The sequence below is a fragment of the Euprymna scolopes genome, chromosome 10, assembly GCF_053919585.1.
Source record: "Euprymna scolopes isolate OS-2025 chromosome 10, ASM5391958v1, whole genome shotgun sequence".
Classification (NCBI taxonomy): domain Eukaryota; kingdom Metazoa; phylum Mollusca; class Cephalopoda; order Sepiida; family Sepiolidae; genus Euprymna; species Euprymna scolopes.
In genome coordinates, this window is record NC_136491.1 from 162,049,788 (window position 1) to 162,064,850 (window position 15,063).

A 15,063-nucleotide genomic window follows, 5' to 3' on the forward strand; every position below is an offset into this window, starting at 1 on the left:
AGAACAGAATCTGCAAAAAACCTTTCTTGAAAACAAATTAAACTGTGGTTGGTGGTGGTGGCTGCTGCCGCCCCTGGAAAATGAACACTGGCGGTCGTGGCCCAAATGAAATAATCTGGCTTCCACTGTCGGACATTGTTTTCCAATGGCTGATTATAAAGATGGGGTGATAACGAGTAGAATGGCTGATTATAAAGAAAGCATTTAATAATTCTGTTTTCACTTAATCTAAAGAGGTAGATTACTACCTTCTACCGATGACAGTATATTTCAAATCGGACATTTTTATTCTTGGTATAGTGCACGCATATTTTTCTAAAAGTAGCTCTAGCACCTCTTCTAAATAATAAAATACTCCATAGAAAGTAAGTGTTTAAAAACAAATATATTACAAATAAGTGTTTCCGTAGCCAATAAAATATACTTTGAAATCAACCTGCATAATATTTTTTCTGTTTGAACTTATTTGAAAGTGTTTAATCAGTTCTAAAAATACAGTGCCGATATGATGCCTAGGTAATCGGTCGAGAATATAAAATAAATTAAATCATCAACAGGAATAAAAAAAAAAAATGCACAGAAAAAAAACAAATAGCATCATTATAGTTTTTTTTTTTGGGGGGGGGCTGTCGGTATTTTGTGCACATTTGCATTCCCAAACAAATGCTGTGTTTACATTTTGAGTGTTCCATCCGAGCAAGGAAAGAGCAATATGTGTTTGATTACATTTTATGTTAGTTCCATGTGAGCAAGGAAAGATTTAGCAGTGCATGTTAAAATGCCAATAATTCTAAAACCTTTCATTTAAGCTCACTGTAATAAAATTTTAAGTATTCCAGATAAGTTAATTTTAATAATATTGAGGGATTATCAAAACTTCAAAGATGCTGTATATGTTTTTTTAGCAGAATTGCATCATGTGTGGAAGTTATGTATAGTTTATTTTTACTGATGCATGCATGGTAACATGTATGAATTGTTCCAAATAAGTTGCCATTATTTATTTAACATTTGGACAATGTTAAGGTTACCCAGTAGTTAAATTTGGAAAAAGGAAAGAGGGTATTTTTTACAATCTAACCCAGCTTAGTATAAACACCCCAACCTTCCCGTGACAAGAACGGCTTTCGGAATATCTCCTCCCAACCTCCACATGCTAAGAACAGCTTCCGAGGTTGGGAGCGGGGGTATTCTGAAAGCCGTTCTTATCACTGGAAGGTCAAATGTTTATACTAAGCTGTTTTAGTCGTTAAAAAATATCTTATTGTAGGCCATATAAACGTAATAGACAAAAAATGAAAGAAAAAAAAGTAGATTATCTTTTTGTTAGGTGTTAAAGACGCTGGATTACGTTGTACAAAATTATCACAACTTTCCATACACAAAAGCAAAACGAAAAATATATTTGGTAAATTAATGAAAGAAACAACCTGAACAAAAAAAAAAAGAAAATGTAAATTTTTACATTTAGTCCACCTCTACAATTTTCTTTAAAATAACGATTAATAGGTTTTCGACTATGCAAAATTTTCTTATTCAGCAGAGACAAGTAGTTTTCGAGATATAAAGCCCTGTATTATGCACTGTAATTTACTGGTTGGCATGTTTGTACGCACACGCAATAATAAACAAATCCACTTTTTTGCTATTCACATAGCTAGCTAAAATAATGGGAGGGAGAGAAAGATAGCTAGCTAGCTATCTTTCTCTCCCTCCCATTATTTTTTTTCTTAGTATTTGCAAGAGGGTATGCTGACAACGAATAGCTGCTAAATTTGGGGCAAATATTTCCCCTCCCCCAAATGGGGTGTTTATTCCAAAAGCCGTTGGAGGTGGACCTACTGTATAAAAATTTAAAAAACAGAAAAAAAAAAAACTATTGGCCTACAATAAGGTATTTTTCTAATGACTAAAACCAGCTTAGTATAAACACTCAACCTTCCTGTGATAAGAACGACTTTCAGAATAATCCCCCCGCTCCCAACCTCGGAAGCTGTTCTTGGAAAAGAAAATAGATAATTTAAAATAGTAAAAGTTAATTTATTAGGGTAGGTTGTTTTTGTTTTTTTAGTCGTTTTTGTAATGATTTCTGTTTGCTCAGTATAGGCCGTCGGTTGTTTTCAATAAACAAAAATAGTAAAAGTTATGAAAGTATGAAAGTAGGTTGTTTTCATGGTCGTTTTTGTTAACGACTTCCGTTCGTTTGGTATAATCTGATGGCTTTCACCAGACGTCGCCAAGCAAGACAGACGGAAAAACAGAATTTAAACTGTAGAAGTATCAGTTAATGCGTCTAATTAGATGTATAAAAAGGAAAAAAAACAAAAAGGAAATATTAATCATTAAACCCCAACTGATATAATATTGGTCAGCAACTAAATAAAGAAAGAAAAACTATACATGTGTTTATGTATGGTTTAGTCTTAGCAGAGAAGCTAAACACTTACATAAATGGGGTGGAAAATTCGTTCGCTGTTATATTTTGGAAATTAAGTGTTTAATAACTGAAATTGATGCTGTGTGGAAGAATGTATGTCCTAGCGACGCCATGCTGTAATGGTCTGTAGCATTCGTTTGAATTATCTAATTCTGGAATAAGTGAATTAGCGGACAACCAATCGGAGGAAGTGGATTTTCCCAAGAGAGACTTTATTATTTTTTTTATTCTACTATGGGAAAGTTAATGATGTATTTGTGTATCTATTAACCTGTTACGGGCAGCGTAGGAGTAGAATCTGCAGAACGTGTAGATTTTCTCTCAGTGTCGATTGGTGGCAGTGTTAGAACTAAATTTTTAGAGGGAAAACCAGGTACCCTTTCCTCAAAAAATGCTATTTTATTATAACAATTGAATATGTCTAAAATGGTGTTCAAAACTTACATAAGATAGTGGCTAATAGCGGAGATGTATTGAATTGGTCTGTGGTATATGTTGTTGGTCCAGAGGGGAATTTCTGCAGTCACTTTATTATATATATATATATATGTTACACACGGTACTTTTCAGATCATTTAATACAAAATACAATCAGTTTGGTAAAAAAAAAAAAATTTCATGCTTTAAATATTTATTCATGCCGTATATAAATGCATTGTAATATACAAATGATTTGTTCTTTCTATTATGTATGACCACTTTGGTGATTTCATTTTTATAAATGAGTTGCCTCTTATCAAGACAAAAGCCACTTATAGATGAGGATTAATGAGATGGAATGATTATCAGTTAAATTGATGAAAAATATTATGAGAGGATTGAAAATGATAGATGGAGCAAAGAAAATTTAAGAACAATTGATGAATTGTCAGCATTAAATTTGAAAACGACCATCTTTTAGACTTCAGAGAAACAATCCCATAGTAATGTGTCCTACAGATGGGAACTTTTGAAAATAAACTTTAATAAAAATTTTGCATAATATTAAGCACACTGAAATAGAAAAGAAAGTTCTTTGCGAATGTTTTGTAAGGAGGAATCAGATTAAAACTTAGTTGCACACATTTAATGACAATAATGATTAAGTAGCGAAAGACTACCATATCTGGCTTTTATAATCGTAGAGGATTGTATGAGAACTTTGGTAATTTTTAGAACAGTCGGATGATTTAACAATATTTTCAGCAACTATAGTAACAAATTGGATATTTTTTTTTTTTTTTTTTTTTTTTTACACAGTGATCACCACTTATCAAGGCCCGGAAGCCACTCAGGGATAAGGGTTATTGCAAGTACATTACGTTAGTGTGGAGATTTGACGAAGTGTTTACTTAAGGGGGCGGTTCATTAGGAATTTGTTAACATTGGACTTGATATATTTTCTATTTTAGATCTAGGATGGAAGCCAGTCTTAAGAAATTACCAAAACAAGGGTTTCATTTCAACTGGAGCAAAACAAGAATCTGAGCATCAAATAAATGATCAAATTTTTGCCACTGCCATAATGGCACAATGATAAGTGCCCTTTTGTGGGAACTGGGTTTCCCACAATTGGAAGGCTTTGCGCTTGTCTTTTCTGATTCTTGCGGGAAGACACATACAATCAAAAAGGCATTATAAAAACATGGTGGACATAGCCTGGTGACAAAATGTTAATTAGATTTGATTCTAATTTAATTCTGTTTAACAAGGATATGTCCTCTATAGTATCAGACCTGACCGAATGGCTAATTCTAGGCATAGATCGATTCATACCATCTAAAAAATTCCAACAAAAACCTAATAGCCAGCCATGGTTCTCCCCAGAATGTGCTGCGACCATCGCGCACAGAAATCACTTTTTCCATAGCTACCAACGTAATAGATGCACTGAGACTAAAGCTGCTTTCAGGAACGCTAGCAACCACTGTAAAAGAGTAATAAAAAATGCAAGAGAGCTATATGCTCAGTCCATTAAATCCAAAGTAGCTGAGCAGCGGCTTAGTTCCCACCAGTTTTGGCAAATAACAAATAGGATCCTGAACTGAAGTGTGCATTCTATCCTAACCATTATCAATGGACCTGAAGTCATCTCGTCAGCATCAGACAAGGCTAAACTATTTGCCAAGAACTTTGCAGCTAATTTTACCCTATGCGACGAAGGCCATCAACTCCCCATATTTCCTCCTATAACACAGAACACGCTAGGTAACATACAAATATCCGTGTATGAGGTCGCCAAGCTAATCAAGAACCTTGATTCCAGTAAAGCAACTGGCCCTGACAGCATTCCAATTATAGTGTTAAAAAAGCTTCAACCAGAACTTGCTCCCATACTTATGAAACTGTTAAAGCGTTGCCTTAAGGAGAAGTGCTTTCCAACACCCTGGAAAACCTCATCAGTATGCCCTGTATTTAAGAATTCAGGTGATAAGTCATCTCCCTCTCAGTACAGACCAATAAGTCCCCTGTGTGTCATGAGTAAGTTGCTGAAATCCATATTAAATAGAGAAATAGTCAACCACCTCAGCAGGAACAACCTTCTTAGTGACACGCAATATGGTTTCCGTTCTCTAAGATCTACCGCAGATGTGCTAACGGTTATATCCCATAGGATTAGTGAATCTCTTCACAAAGGCTTCCTTTCTAGGGCAATTACTCTTGACATATCAAAGGCCTTCGACAAGGTATGGCATAAGGGTCTACTTCACAAGATTTCCAGCTACGGTATAACTGGAAATGTTTTCTCAATCATTAAATCATTTCTCTCCAATAGGCTCATAAGAGTAGTGGTCGATGGACAAAAATCGGAGGCCTGCAATATAAATGCTGGAGTCCCTCAGGGGTCCATCCTGGGCCCAACTCTCTTCCTGATCTACATCAATGATCTCCCTAAACACATACTTAAATCATTCGTTGACATCTATGCTGATGACACGACCATCTACGGCAACACATCAAAGGCTGTAAATGACAAAGTGCTCTCTGATTCTCTCTCCTCTGATCTCGAGCGCGTGGTTCAGTGGGGGAAGACGTGGCTGGTTACCTTTAATGCATCTAAAACCAAACTCCTATCTTTACATCATCAACGCTCTGATCCCCATCTGGCATCAATTGGGATGGATGGCTCTCGTCTGGGAGAGGCCTCGTGTTTTGACAAGCTTCTGGGTTTGATCTTTACTCCTGATATGAAATGGAAAACGTACATCAAGTCTGTTGCCAAGGTCGCTGGAAAGATGGTGGCATCCTTCTACCGCTCCAGAAGATATCTCACTACTGATGCAATTCTCTATCTATATAAAAGCCAAGTACGTCCAAGGATGGAATACTGCTGCCATATCTGGGCAGGAGCTGCTAAAAACAGCCTATCCTTGACAGAGTACAAAATAGACTTTGTGGCTTAGTGGGGGATGCCCTTTTCTCTACCCTGCAACCTCTCTCCTACAGAAGAGACGTTGCGAGCCTATCCTTGTTTTATCGTTATTTCCATGGCAGGTGCTCGTCTGAACTCCAATCTCTGGTCCCCCCTCACCAATCTTACACGAAAAACACCCGTCTAGCTGAATCCACTGTGAAAAATTTCCCCCACTCTTTATCTGTGCCTAAATCAAAATGTGGATTCCATGAACAAAGCTTCTTTCTTAGAACTGCATGCCTGTGGAACTCTGTTCCGTTTGCCTGCTTCCCACCTGACTACAACTTGGATGTCTTCAAGTCCAACGTTAACAAATTCTTAATGAACCGCCTCTTAAGTAAACACTTCATCAAATCTCCACACTAACGTGATGTACTTGCAATAACCCTTATCCCTGAGTGGCTTCCGGGCCTTGATAGGTGGTGACCATTGTAAAAAAAAAAAAAAAAGAAAAACGAACCATCGGAAACTGTTCTGTCTACTGCAAACCAGTCACCTCTCAAGACTTGTTTAAAACAACGACCCATCTGAAACTTTTATGAAACTAAACATGGCTTACACTTCTAGAGATGGTAACATTTAATGCTGCTAAGACTAAGCTTCTTTCCTTTAACAATTACAAGAAAGCTTCTCAGCCATTGGTTGCTGTGACTAATAATACCAAACTCTGCAGCTTAGCATTCACAAGCAACATTCACTGAAACAAATACATTGAAAACATTGACAAGGTTGCTGCAAATAAAGTGGACTCTCTCTACTGTGCTAGAAAACTATTCATTATTTGCGGATGTGGGGGAGGTTTATGGGATTGGTTGGAAAAATAAAAAGCTGTGAGCTATAGGTGAGAAAATAAGTGGAGTATATTATGTAATATTTTGTGAGCACACAATCGCAACTTACATGCAATAAAAAGATTTTCATATCGATATATATAAAGGGTGTCCACAAAGTCTGGCTACATAATCTACAGGATGCTTTCACAAAGTCTGGCTACATAATGTAGCCAGAATTTGTGGACACCCTGTATATATATATATATATATATATATATATATATATATATATATGGATGATACCATTCAATGCTACTAAGAATAAGTATCTTTCTTTTGTAGAGATACATTAGTTTAAAAGCTAGTTGGTCAAAGAGTTTCGTGCATGAAAAACACACAAATTTGTAAAAAAGAATAAACAATTGTCACCCTTTTGACCTCACCTCTGGCAGACAGGCGTCAACACTAACTTTCGTTTAGATATATTTTCCTTTTTTCCTCTTTAGTTTTTCTTTTTCTTCTCTCTTTCCCTGTGGCATGCGACAGTTACAAACGGTACACCACACCATACAATCAAAGAATTACCTTTGTAACACCATTAAACAAAATATTTCAATCTGCACACGATTGCCAGAGATCAATAAATGCACACGTACGCAATACACACATAGTCTCATATATTTTCCATCAAAAGATATTGTCTGCATAAAAAATACATGAATATTTTTTACTTGTTTCGCATAAAGTCTGCAGGTCGTGCAGATATAAATTCGGCATCTATTTTTATTAATTTACGTCACTGAACATGTAATGCTACTGCAACATCTTTAACAATTACAAGAAAACTTTCTCAACCATTGATTGCTATGACTAATAATACACTACCTGAAAGCTTCTCCATCAAACTCCTCGGCTTACCATTCACAGACAACAGGAATTAGAACAAATACATTGCAGAAATTGTCAAGGTTGCTGCAAAGAAAATGAGCTCTCTTTACTCTGCTAGAAAACTACTCACACTTGAGAGTATCTTATGTCTCTACAAAGCCACCATTCGCCCTTGCCTGAAGTATTATTGCCACATCTGGGCTGGTGCATCTATCACTAGTCTCTGATTCTTAGGATCCAGAAAAGAGTTCCAACCTAATAGATCTTGCACTATAAGCCAAATTCAAAAACACTATAAGCCAAATTCAAAACCCTGTCCGATCACTGCAATGTTGTATCCCTATGCTCATTTTATTTTTACAAGTATTTTAACGGGATGTGCTCAGATAAACTTGTAGCATTGTGCCCCCTCAACGTAAATACTCTCAACTAATCCGACAAGCAACAAAATCTCACCCTTTCACTGTTAAAGTTCTAGATATCAGAAAGTTTTCGACTAATAGTTTCTTCCCCCGAACTGCCAGACTTTGGAATTCTTTCCCAGTTCCCTACTTCCATGACTGTACTGATATGCAGAAGTTTAAATTTAATGTAAAAAGGTATCTCGCTGCTCAACTCCCGACATAGTGTCCCTGTACATATAGTCCCAAATAGTAACCACTTATGTTTAAGTGGCACTGCTCCTTGTTTGAGGTGAATAAGAGTTATATATACTTTTTGTGTTTTCCTGGTACAATACAGTTAAGTAGTTAATATTTCACATCATTTGAAATTATAATGAAATAATGAAATTATAGTGATAAATATGTAGCTTATAATTACTTTCCTAAAAAATACTTTAATCCGATAAACATCCTCAATATTTTTCTAAAACTTATCAAACAAGCATAAATATTTTTTTAAACTCACTTGAGGACGTTTCATACTTAAAATATGTACGCATATGTAAAAGTTACCTCCCTTATATCGTTCATTTTATAATCTGATATTTTCGTTAGTTGTATTTATCTCCTTCCCACTACAGAAGATATAACACAAGGTTGGAAATTAGGATTTCAAACCAGTGCTCTAAAAAAAGAGTACTCTGGCTGAACAACTGTCACCCTTCTACAGAAGGGCGCTTGCACAGGACCATACCTTAGACTAACCAAGCTATACTCAAAAATAGCATACTCACTCTCTAATTTTGATGTGATTTCTAACCTTTTCCTATGAGGACGGAAACCACAATTGATGATCTGAAAATCACCCTTTTCATATCCGCGATATCATAAAAAACTTAGACACCTCCAAGGCGTGTGAGCCTTATCTCATCTCTACTATACTAATTAAGGTGGGTGAAGCCAAGGCTGTAGTTCTCGATATATCTGTTGCAGGACTAATGATGACATCGACAGTCTCGCAACAAATGGAAACAAAGATAAAAATATGGAGAGTTGACAACCAATACAAAGATGACTACAGGCAGATGGATAACTTAAATACAAAATTTATTTTTTAAAGATTGTAAATGAATGAAAAGAGAAGATAAGAAAGTTTCTTCTTAATTGAAAGTCTCTATCCTGCGACTGAGGTGATTGAATGAAAAGATGTAGAAAAGTGAAAGTTCTTGATTAAAAATAACCAGTCTTTTTATAGAGAATTAAACAATATAAAAAGCCCATCGCTTACTTAGCGGAGAGATAGAAAAGGGTAAAAATAAAAAGTCCATTAGGGTTGCAAGTCCGTATCCTCGTGAAGGAATTAATTGTTGGGCGTATGCGTGTTTAACATCCCGAGGATGGGTCGATGTTGACATCTATGTCATGATGCTCAAAGGTCGACTGACTCGTTTGGGCACAAAAATGCACTTTTTATACCTCTCCGACCAGCTCCAGAGAACATTAGCTTCTGCTGATATTTTGGCCTTTTGGAAATTTTTAAAAGAAATTATATTCTAAATTTTCTCATTGGCTGGTTGTGTCATGTGATGTGCTTCCAACTACGTCTGCCAAAAATATGCTCTTTTTACTTTTGTTATTTTGAGCAAAGTGTGTGGGCGTATTTGAATTTGAGCCGTTGCTGAGAGAATATGTTTTTCTCAAAATGCACGGGGGAAAAATGGAATAAATAATGTTTCATTATTTGCGTGCGAGTGTGTGTGCGTGCGTGCGTGCGTGACTGTACAAATACTCCCCCCCAGATTGAAAAAAGATATAAAACTTTTTTTTCCCTTATTTTTTTAATATGTCAAAATATGTTGAAGCTTCCTGTAGGCCAGGAAGGGTGTAAGAAAATGGCCAGCATGGCAAAACATAAGCTATGATGTGAGCGCACCGCAACAGGGCCCTCTCCCTGGATAATTGATCATATTCAATTAATAATGCTTTGTGTCTTTGCAGGGTTGGTTGAAAATGATTGGTGAGTGCAAGTGGGTTTGCACAATTGTTGGTTAGTTGCAAGTGAGTCTGCAGAGTGTGTGGTCCGGTTGAAAGTGATGTGTGAGTGCAAGTGAGTCTGCACAATTGTTCGTTAGTCTGCAAGTGACTGCAAGTGCAGAGTGATGAGGTTGAAGTCGATTGCACGCGAGGGCTTACAAGCGAGTCTGCAGAGCCAGTACAAATGAGTCTGTATCAAGGTCGGTGTGCATCGTTCATGTTGATTGGATGCGTCGGTTGAATCAACGAATGACCAGTCATGGAGTTTTTCCATGTGCATAGAGCAGCTAACTCGTCTTTTGAACTGGTGACTTCTTCCGTAACGTCCAGTTCAGTTTTTCCATGTGCGTGTCGCAGTTAACTCAAACCAGTGTGAGTTCAATGTCGGTTGTTATTGAAACGTGCGGATTTTGTGCATGTGGCGAAAATCCATGAGGGTTCAGGTTTGTCGAATTCAGTCGGAGAAAGTTTGAAAAGTGATGTTTGCAGAGCTTGACTATTTACGACTTGTATGAAGTCAAGAACTCGATGTTGATTCATGTTGAGAGACGTTGGTACTAATTCGTCATCGTTCCTTGGTTCGGCTGCAATCTGTTAGAGATCGGCAGTATTGATGGCTTGAATGGTATTGTGTAAGTATGCGTGTGGTTTATCGGCATCATGGGAGGAATGCGATGTAGTCGTGCTTATGCATGCGTGAAAACGTATCGCGATTGTTTCCGAATCCGAGGTGTAAGTAATAACGAGCTCATTCAGAAATGTTGGATGATCGCTGGCAATGTAGGTAGAACTGTTAGTTGGGGGTTTGTTCGATGTGTTAGGAGGTCCATGTGTGTTTTTGGCGCTAATTGGCTTTCATTCGGCGTGTGATTCGTAGAAAACCATGTTGTTTAATCTTCAATTTTTGAGTGATTAATCACAAAAAATCGGTAATTTTGAGAGACCAGTGTCGTTATTTCTTAAGAAAGTCCGAAGTTGAGAGTCGCCAAGGGAAACGATAAGCCGCTAAAATCCATATGTGCCAGATTCTAGTGTGCGAGTTTTTCATAACGTCTGTTTATTGTTGCTGCGTGTTCTGTCATAGTCTGACTCCAGATCAGAAGGTTGCGTGTTCAGATCACGTCGGGGTCACCATTTGTTGTGGGGTCGGTCGTCCAGGGACAATCGACCCAACAACTAACAAGGTTACGCTGGCAAAATGAATACAGCTTATTTTGGTCAAGTCAGGGCATCTTGCCCAGGGACCAACAACTGACGCTGCCAGTCATGTTGTCCGAATCCACCAGCACCGAATGATTCCAGCAGCAGCAGCAGCCATTCTCAGCAGCAGTTCAAACAACCCTTATCAGGGCTAATAAGTTTTTTCACAAAATGTGATTCACTACTGCTTGCTTCCTGAGACCCACCAGCAGCGAACATCATTTCCAATCTCCAGTACTCCTGGCTCGCTCCAGCGCCTCCAGCTCACTCATGCAGCTTTCCAGCCCTTGGTGCCTCTCAACTCACTCCAGTACTGCCAGCTCACTCCTGCAGCTCTCCAGCCCTTGGTGCCTCTCAGCTCGCTCCAGCGCTTCCAGCTCACTCCTGCAGCTTTCCAGCCTTTGGTGTCCCTGCAGCCACGCCTGCCACCTTGCTCACGCTTGGCTCCCTGCCAGTCATCCATTCCTTAACACTGACCCTATGTTCTCAGTGTCGTCTATTCCTTAACACTGACCCTACGTTCTCAGTGTCGTCTATTCCTAAACACTGATTCCTCTGTTCTCAGTGTCGTCTATTCCTAAACACTGATTCCTCTGTTCTCAGTGTCGTCTATTCCTAAACACTGATTCCTCTGTTCTCAGTGTCGTCTATTCCTAAACACTGATTCCTCTGTTCTCAGTGTCGTCTATTCCTAAACACTGATTCCTCTGTTCTCAGTGTCGTCTATTCCTAAACACTGATTCCTCTGTTCTCAGTGTCGTCTATTCCTAAACACTGATTCCTCTGTTCTCAGTGTCGTCTATTCCTAAACACTGATTCCTCTGTTCTCAGTGTCGTCCGTTCCTTAACACTGACCCTACGTTCTCAGTGTCGTCTGTTCCTTAACATTGATCCCTCCGTTCTCAATGTTGTCTATTCCTAAACACTGATCCTCCATTCTCAGTGTCGCACGTTCCTTAACACTGACCCCTCTGTCTCAGTGTCCATCATCTGTTCCGGACTGCCTAGACGTCCAGCTGATCATTCCAGACCCAGCGAACAACCTTCAACCACGCTATGTCTAGAGTACCTGTTCCTGACCTTAGCCTCCAGTGACGTGCAGCCTTCCAGGCGACCAGCATCCAGATCCAACGACTTTTTTTTTTTTTTTGCTTCCTTTAAAAAAATAAAAGGCGAACCCTCGACTATAACCAAACAGCCTGTAACTGTCATTCTTTGCCTGTTTGCTGTTTACAGTTTGCCTGTGTCTACCTTGTTAGTTGTTAGGTCAATTGTCCCCGGACGACCAGCCATGCAACATATCCAAGGCCTTTGACAATGTCTGGTATGAAGGGCTGCTAATGAAAATCAAATCATATGGTAAAACTGGACGAATACTAAATATAATTAGATCCTTCTTAGACAATAGGACCATCCAGGTTATTATTGATGGTCGTTCATCCAAGCAGCATAGCATTAATGATGGAGTGTCTCAGAGGTTGATCCTTGGACCACTATTATTCCTGATATTCATCAATGACCTTCCCAATAATATTGTGTCCGAGATGGGTATATTTACTGATGATACAACACTCTATAACATGCATGAGGGAAAAATGGATGTACACAAAGACAATGGCTGAATGCTTAGAAAATGACCTCCAAACCGTAGAAAAGTGGACGCCGAGTGTCGCGTTTTCAATGAAGAATGGGGAGTAAAGTACTTCTTTGTTGAAACAAAGGACCAGAAAGCTAGTTGCGTGATATGTAGTGAAAGTGTTGCCGTTTTGAAAGAGTACAATATTCGGCGTCACTAGAAAACAAAACATCTATCAACATATTCAAAGTTTTCTGGAAAGTTACGCTCTGAGAAATACGAGTCCATGAAACGTGGTTTAGAAACTCAAAGAAACCTCTTCACGAGAAAATTTGCTGAAAATGAATCTGTCACTCGTACAAGTTACAAAATAGTGCATAAGACGGCAGACCGAGGAAAACCGTTTACTGATGGCAACTTCATCAAAGCGTGTATGATGGAAGCAGCAAATGACTTGTGTCCTGAGAAAGCCGATTTGTTTGGAAGTATCAGCCTTTCGACAAGTTCAGTTGTGCGGAGAACAGAAGAACTTGGAGAGAACATAGGGCTACAGATACGTGAGAAAGCTAGGAACTTCTTGTGGTATTCTCTGGCGCTGGATGAGTCCACTGATCTCTCGAGTACATCACAACTTCTCGTGTTCATTCGTGGTGTCAATTCGGACTTTCAGATAACAGAAGAGTTGGCATCCGTTTGCAGCATGCATGGAACAACAACTGGAAAAGACATTTTCATGGAAGTGCAGAAAACTTTGCAAGACTATAACCTTCAGTGGAATCAGCTTCGAGGTGTTACAGTTGATGGGGGTAAAAACATGGCTGGAGGGAGGAAGGGTCTGGTGGGGCAGATCAGGACTCAGTTGGAAGATCTTCAAATTCCAAGCGCTCTGTTCATACACTGCATCATACATCAGCAAGCACTCTGTGGGAAAGACTTAGATATTTCTTGTGTACTGAAACCAGTCGTTTCTGCTGTGAACTTCATTCAGGGAAATGCACTCAATCACCGTCAGTTCCAGGCTTTTCTTGAAGAAATTGATTCTGATTTCTGTGACTTGCCTTATTACACAGCAATGAGATGGCTCAGCTGTGGTAAAGTCCTGTTTCGTTTTTACAAGCTCCAAAACGAAATAGATGTTTTTTTCACTGAAAAAGATAGAGCCGATCCACAGCTGTCAGATCCTATCTGGCTGTCAAAGTTGTCTTTTTTGGTCGACATCACATCCCACATGAATGAACTGAACTTGAAACTTCAGGGAAAGGATAACCTCGTCTGTGATCTCTACAGAATCATCAAAGGATTTCGGAGAAAGCTGTCATTGTTTGAAGCACAACTGGAAGGAGAAAACTTCTCTCATTTTCACTGTTTCAGAGAGTTTTGCACTTCAATCGCTGAAGATGTCAGCCTCAATTTTCCAAAAAAGATTATTCGTGACTTGAAGAAGCATTTTTTGGAGAGATTTTCAGATCTCGACAGAACTGAGAGTGACATTCTTCTGTTCCAGAATCCGTTTGATTGTAACCTTGATGATGTGCCAGTTGAAGTACAGTTGGAGCTCATTGATTTGCAAGCAAATGACTTGTTGAAAGAGAAGCACAGAGAAGGAAAACTTGTTGAATTTTACCGCTGCTTACCTGATCCTGAGTTTCCGAAATTGAAGAAATTTGCCGCTGGTATGGCATCAGTGTTTGGAACAACTTATGTCTGTGAGCAAACATTTTCAAAAATGAAGTATGTGAAGTCAACACATCAAACGAGATTGACTGATGATCATTTGAAAGCAATTCTCTTGATTGGATGCAGCAATTCCAAACCAAACATTGATGATATCTTGAAAGCCAAACGTCAGTTTCACAAATCTCACTAAACTTTTTTGCTGTTTGGGTTGTGAGATTCGGATATGTGCACACTAGGTTTGATGTAACTATCTTTTTGCTTACGTCGCCTTCTTTGAAAACTTTTTAGTAAATAAAATGTTGGTTGTCTTTGTTTTTTGATTAACATGGAATGCTAAACTTAGTTTTTCGTCTTTTTTCCCAGAGCTTTCGTTCTGGCTTGCAAGTATTGAACAAAATGATTATGCAGCCCGCACTAGTCGTTCTTTCAGTTATCCGGCCCACTGTGAAAAAAGTTTGGTGACCCCTGCTTTATATAATACAAAAACACCAATTAAGACATCATGCAGATGACACTAGTGATACACCACTATTGGAAGAATAACGGATCGACACTATTTTCGATACATTTGATCTCGAACCTCCCCAAACAGCACGTGAACTAAGATCCACTAATGATCAATCCTGAATGTAAGCAGTATTAACAGATTTTATGAACAAAAAGCTTGTTTGTCCATGACATCACTTCAAGATTAAAAAAGA

The 15,063-nt window shown here is 38.5% G+C and overlaps 1 protein-coding gene across 1 annotated transcript; it reads left to right on the plus strand.

The window, feature by feature from the left end:
- Positions 1-12,971: 12,971 nt before the first annotated feature.
- LOC145286568 (general transcription factor II-I repeat domain-containing protein 2-like) lies at positions 12,972-14,552 on the plus strand. Its single transcript, XM_080135452.1, has one exon. The coding sequence runs from the start codon at positions 12,972-12,974 to the stop codon at positions 14,550-14,552; it is 1,581 nt and encodes a 526-aa protein (XP_079991578.1).
- The last annotated feature ends 511 nt before the right edge of the window (positions 14,553-15,063 follow it).